This window comes from Varanus komodoensis, unplaced genomic scaffold (genome assembly GCF_004798865.1).
Source record: "Varanus komodoensis strain SLA01 unplaced genomic scaffold, ASM479886v1 scaffold10, whole genome shotgun sequence".
Taxonomy (NCBI): Eukaryota; Metazoa; Chordata; class Lepidosauria; order Squamata; family Varanidae; genus Varanus; species Varanus komodoensis.
Genome location: NW_025335269.1, coordinates 23,148,408 through 23,154,945, shown reverse-complemented (window position 1 = coordinate 23,154,945; position 6,538 = coordinate 23,148,408). Strand labels below are relative to the sequence as shown.

The 6,538-nt window shown below is 39.5% G+C and overlaps 1 protein-coding gene across 16 annotated transcripts in view; it reads left to right on the top strand.

Moving 5' to 3' along the window:
* The window catches only part of ANO10 (anoctamin 10), a 110,173-nt gene that overhangs the window by 19,410 nt on the left and 84,225 nt on the right, over window positions 1-6,538 (top strand). For all 16 annotated transcript variants that reach the window (XR_006413463.1, XR_006413464.1, XR_006413462.1 and 13 more), the window contains exons 10-11: window positions 473-664; window positions 1,822-1,950. Coding sequence is in view for 10 of the 16 variants with exons in the window: in XM_044417237.1 (XP_044273172.1) it covers window positions 473-664; window positions 1,822-1,950 (321 nt within the window). In the remaining 6 variants the exon portion in view is untranslated. The remainder of the gene's footprint in view (window positions 1-472; window positions 665-1,821; window positions 1,951-6,538) is intronic.

Below are 6,538 nucleotides of genomic sequence, written 5' to 3'. Positions count from 1 at the left end.
GGTCTTCGCCTGGCGCCGAAAAACAAATAACGACGGCACCAGGCAAAGACCTTTTTATTTAAGCGTCATTTTAATTGTTAACAGTATTTGCTTATTTTATCTGGCCAGGGCGACTTCTTTTATATTGTTATTTATTTTATATTGTTATTTTATATTTTATATTGTTACTATTGTAATTTTTATTATGTTGTAAGCCGCCCCGAGGCTTCGGCGAATGGGGTGGCATATAAATGTTTAAATAAATAAATAAATAAATAAACTTAGGCAGTCTGAGTTCTAGTCCCTGCTCAGACATGGAGCTCACTGGGTGACTGGGCTAGTCACATACTCTCAGCCAACCTACCTCACAGGGTTGTTGTTGTTGTTGGGATAAGATTAAGAGCAGGAGGAGTATTATGTAAGTCACCTTGAGTTCTTGGAAGGAAGAAAGGTATAATATAAATGTAATAAATACTGTTTCCTTTCTTCCCAGGGCACCTTTGATGATTATTTGGAATTGTTCTTACAGTTTGGCTATGTGAGCCTTTTTTCATGTGTCTACCCTCTGGCAGCTGTTTTTGCCGTGTTGAACAACCTCACAGAGATGTATTCTGATGCCTTAAAAATGTGCAGGATTTTTAAACGTCCATTTTCAGAGCCCATCGCTAATATAGGTGTATGGCAGGTAATCAGTTCATGTTCTTGATGTTTATATGATTTTTTTGCTTCCTGTTACCATTAAAGTGCATGAAAAGATTATTAGCTCTATTTCTGTTAAGGATATAAATTAGGATAAACGTATATAAAAATATGAGGTTATAATGTCTGACCATATTGAGAAATTTGGCATTTGGGGAACACTGCCTCTGGAAGTAATCCACAGTTTAGCCACTTGGTTCTTTATGGATTCTATAGCAGCTTCAGGCAAATTGTCCTCCAAAGGTTCTTGGAAGGTAATTGGGCCATGAGATTGATGTCTATACTTCAGATGTACTGATTTTTTACATTGCTGTATTCAATGCCGTCCTGCCCAGTGAGGGTGAAAAGGAAATTAATTTTGTGAAATTCTGTTCTTCTTGGAGATAGGAGAAAGGTATTCTGTCCACCTCATTTAATGACAGATTGCATACTCTGCTTCTGACTCCAGTAGCTGAAATTTGAGGAGTCAGATTATTCCTTCTGAGTAAGCTGACTATTATTACTATCATCTATTCTTTCCTTGATTTCAGTATCTTAACTTGGAACCTGGGAGAGGCAGATTCAGCTTAGTGTCTTCAATTTGGTGCCCACAGGCATTCCTATTGTTTTCCACCATGTTTCCTGTTTCTCCTGATTTTTGCTTACTTTAAATTAAATTTAATTTTTGATTAAAATATTTTACCTGTTAGGTTGGCATGCGGCAAAATAAAGTAATGGTTTCTGGAAACATCCTTACTATCAGCAATAACTTTAGGCCCTTCTTGGGGCAATAAGATGTTAGATATTTAGGGCCAATCAGCCCCTCCCTACTTTGTCATTAGTTGCTTGCTCAAGGAGCATTACTAGTTTGCCTTCTGGGAAATGGGTATTTTATTACTGGCTGTGCCCACCATGACAGCCGCTTTGTGAATGGACAGGTTTTCCCACAGTGGTCCTTTAGAGCAATCCCCACACATTCAGCATTATAAATGTCCACAAACCCAAAAGGCTAGAGGCATTTGTATTTTGTATGATTTTTAGTAGGTTTTTTTCTTTTTTATACAGATGCCTGTCTCAAATATAGGTCATTGGCACTTCTGAATATAAAATAAAGGAAAAGAATTTGGCTCTTTCTCTTTCTAAACCTTTTCTTCTTTGTTTTAGTTGGCTTTTCAGACTATGACTGTTATATCAGTTGTTACAAATTGTGTCCTGATTGGCATGTCACCCCAAGTAAATGCACTTTTCCCAGACTCAAAAACTGATCTTATTCTGATCGTGGTGTTGGCAGAGGTAAGTGGATAATTTAACACTTGCTTACGGTACAGAAATAGTTGCTCATGACTTTCTCATTTTTGGTGGATTGCCACTGGCTTATGAGCCAGGGAATCTTTTCTCAGTGGTTTTCATTTTTTTTTAAAGAAAATTTTTGAAGCATCTTCACTGCAGCGTCCCATGTCACAGATGGCAACTCTTCCCCAGATACTACTTGATAGTAGTCCGCTCCATTAGTACAGGGGTGGACATAAAGTGTATGTTCAGATGTTCTGGACATCAATCCCAGTATTGCTGATCATTGGTCATACTGGCAGGGTCTTCTGGGAGTTCAAGTCCCAAACATCTGGAAATTTATCTTTGCCCAGTTTTGAAGCTCAGCTAGGAGAAAAATGTGTCCCAAAGAAAGTTTGGGAAAGGGTTGAATCGGTAGGGCATGCCATCCAGCTTTCACTGTTCTTGGCATTGCCCACTATCTAACTCTATGGACTTATGCCTACAGATCTATGCACATAGCTGGCTTGCAGCATTGCACTAGGGGTTTTAAGAGCTGTGGTGGGGGCACATCTGCAGCATGGCCTCATCTCTCTGCTGTTCAGGCAGGAAGCTCTGAGGGTCAATCTGATGTGTCCACTGCTAGGAAATAGTCTGGCATCTATGCTGGAATGGAGGGTCTACTGGTGAAGCTTTTCCCAAATGCACTGGAAAATTGTGGCACAGATCTCCTACACTTTCTTCATGACAGTGGTGGGTATTGGTGGATTCAGAGGGTGCGGGCAGGTAATGGTAGAGCTTGTTAACAGTCCTGAGGAATGCCAGGGTCAAGGTAGGAACAGAGCAGAGGGAGGGAGACAGAGCCAGGGACATGGGGGGTTTTGGCGATCACCCTGTTGGCATTGCCCTGTGTGTAGCCCATGTATTCTTCTTGTACGGGGCAGAGAGGGGAGTGTAGGGAAAGAGAGGGGAGTGATGCGTCTGCCAGAAAGCAGTGGCAGAGCAGCTCATGAGCACTGATTGTACAAAAAACGACTGTCTCCAAGGTTGCTAATAGAGGCATTGTGGCATGCTTCTTCATGTCCAGTAACGTTCCAAAGCTGCAGTTGAGCATCTGGAGGGCAGTGGAGAAGTGAGAGGCAGGAGGGAGTGTGGAACAGGTAAGTGGAGTGTGGCTGAAGCTGATGTATCAGTTGCTAGGCAGATCTGGTCAGTGGAAGCTGCAAGCTGGAGTGCCGCCTTCAGCCGAAGCCACTCTTTCAACCAGACACTATGGTAGCTGCACGAAAGCCATGTTTCTGGGTTTACATGGTTGAATAAGCTATGATGAAGCATGGACTCTGTACAACAGATGGTTGTTTCTGTCTGTGGTTACACAGAAACCAAACATACCACGCAGTAAGTCCTTGACTGGATTCAGACAACATGACAGATCATACGTATCACAGCAGTTTTCTCCTTGGCTTGTCATTATGTGTGAACCCAGTCAAAGAATAGAATGCTAAGAATGTTAAGCATTATCTCTTCAGACATTTTATAGTCTTTTTCTTAGGAGGTTGTACTTATTGCCATTTTAAAATACAGAACAAAAAAACAGAGATATCATAAATCAGTGCATATAGTCAGGAGCCTAGTTCCTGTTTCTTATATAATAATTTTCATTGTAAAAAGGATGCTACCATTTTTGTTTTAAAAAGTGACTAAGGAAGGATAGCAGTGTGTTATTTATTTATTTATTTGGGTATTTTTACCCCGTCCAATATCCTAGTGGATCTCTGTCCCACTGCTGTCCCACATGCTGTCTGCCTTTCTGTGAGCAGTAAAACTTCATGGGCACTAAAACCTGACAGGAAACAACATGCAAGAACTTTGTACCAGTCAAGTCTCCCATCAGTATTTATACACTAGAGCAATGCCTAGTTACCTGGAGGCATTTTTTATAAAACAACTTGGCATAAAACAAGGCTTGGAATGTCTAATCGCAAAGTGCCATGAAATATTTAAGATCTTTGTGAGACTTTGGCTCTGGTCCTAAACATACAGATTCCTTGTTTAGCTTTCATTGACTCAATTGGGATTGTTTCTGGTGTGAGTATCTTGAAAATCTCAATGTAGACACTCTCTGCCAAGTTATGACAAATAGAATATTTACATTTGGCTGACCCAAGTTGAAATTCAACCACTGCAGTATTGCCACAGTTGATTACTTTCTGTCAGTTTGCACATTATCAGTTATACATTGATTAACATTCATTGTGTGAGGGGAAGACAATCTGTTTTTGTGTGCTCTACTCGGAGTATGTCACTAGTAAGAAGTGGAAGGGGCAGCAAATGGGGAAAGTTGTATGATAAAGGAGATGCCTGCACTTACTGCTCAGTGTTGGTAAAGACCACAGTAGTGTGTTTGTCATGATGATTATGCTGATTTGCTATTCACTACCTTGGGCTTAGAATCCCCATAATCTGGCAGTATCCTGGAGGTTCTGAAGGATGTGTATGGACCTTAGGAAGCATCACAGTGGTAGATGAATATCCTTCATACCACTTGCACATCCAGTCGTGTGTCAGACTGGTGTTTGCCATGGTAGTTACAACATGTTGTTCTCTATTGTATGTAGCCCTGGGCAGGATGCCAGAGTTGTTGGCTGTTAGCATAGGACACACTGACATGAGACTCCTGTGCATCTCTTCCGTCCAATTCTGTATGAAATTAAAGCTTTTGACATGATCCCATTTCATTGCAAGAAGGAACTATAGCATCAATACTGTGCCTTGTGCAAATACCCTAATCCTTTGTTGGAAATGGAAGTAAACTAATGTTAAAGCCTCTCTTTCCAGATATAGTATAAAAGCAGCAACTGATCATAAGTACAAATTAATGGTCTGGACAATTGAATTTCAAGGCAATGCCTTAGTTAACCAATAAGGATAATCTTTAAATTAAGTTGCTTCAGAACAATGTAGACAGTGTGTCTGTATACTTTTGAAAAGCAATTTCCCATTGATAAACTGTCTTTTTCAAATTGTATTTTGCTAAATGAGTATCTGGACTGAATTCGCTCCCATTAGTGTGATATTTGGGGGATTAATTATACAAAATGTGTGGAATAGAATGTATGAAATACAAGATTATGGACTATCACAAGAAATTATGTAAAGTAACTGTCAACATAAATCATTTACTGACTCCTCTTCTTTTTGCACGCATCCCATTCTGTTCTTGAAAGATCTGGGATGTCACTTCCCTGACTGAAAGAAATTAGTGGGATAGTAATTCTCAGAAGCATTTTTCATTAACACTGGCACTGTGCAAGGGACACAGCAGGCAGCTGCTTTCTCTTTTTAATACAGTTAGCACTTCTTTGAAGTCACAGGAGACTTCTAATGCATGCATACAATCATCTGAATCTGTATAGTGGATAATACAAAGCAGACACAGTAAGAAGCTGCTGAAAATCTGTACCCTATAAATATGCTTGATCAAGGTTAATACTGCTCAGAGGAACTGTCATAAGATAAAAGTAAGCTATCTGGGGGTGGTTGATAAATGCAAACTAAAAGAAATATTTTGTTTGCTACCATTATTACATGGATTGGTGTATGGGCATTTTTAAGGGCTCTCTACATTCTGTCATTCAAAAATTGCTCACCAGGACTTGCAGCCCAGTAGCATTGCAAATTTCAGGATTTTGTATTAGGAGATTTGTTGCTTTCTACATGCAGGAGAAGCATGGAACTGAGAGTATGGGGTGGGTGTTTCCTCTTAATGGAGAATATTTAGATGGACAATAATGGCAATTCAGATTGGGCAGATCTCAGTATAAGTATGTGGGTAGCTTTTTTGGCTGGTCTTTGCAAAGAAATAGGGCTAAAGCAATGATAAACAGCTTGGCTTCTGCAATGGTCTTTTATTATCCAGAACATGGCTCTGGTGAGCTCTTATCACTAAACCATTTTGCCAAGTCTGATGTCCAATTGCTGTCTGGCATTTCAGACTCAATTAAAGAAGTGGGGCAGCACTTGGAGGCTGTGTAGGTAGCCTCCCTCCAGTTTATTCTGCTTCTGCATAGATGAGTTGTAGCTTCTTGTAACTGACCCTTTGAACCTTTGGATTTCATTATACCGCTCTGAAACTAAAGGATTATTTGGTTGTGAAAGCTCTATTTGTGCATGAGTGGAACTGCTTAGAAAAGCTCAGAGCCAAATGAGAGCAATAGCAAACAATATCTTTAGAGAATATGTCTTGTGGAATTACTGAAACAATAGGTATAATTAGAGAAGCAAAAACTAAGAGGTAATTTGATAATATATAAAAGGTTGCCTCATTTTAATATTGCTCATTATATTTTCCCCTTGTCTGCTGTGATTAAAGAAGAAATTAAATGGCTCAAAAAATAACCAAAAGAATTCAGGCTGAATGGTAGGAAGAACTTCCTATAAAAGCATTGAAGCACTAGAACAGATTGCCCAAGGATTATGATGTAACTGAAATCAGCTGAGATCTTTTAAGATCAAGTTAAATGAGCAGTATATTGCATTAGTTATTGTAAGATTCCATGGTTATATGCAATAAAATAAACTGATGAACATTAGTTTAGGTGGATTCAATCCA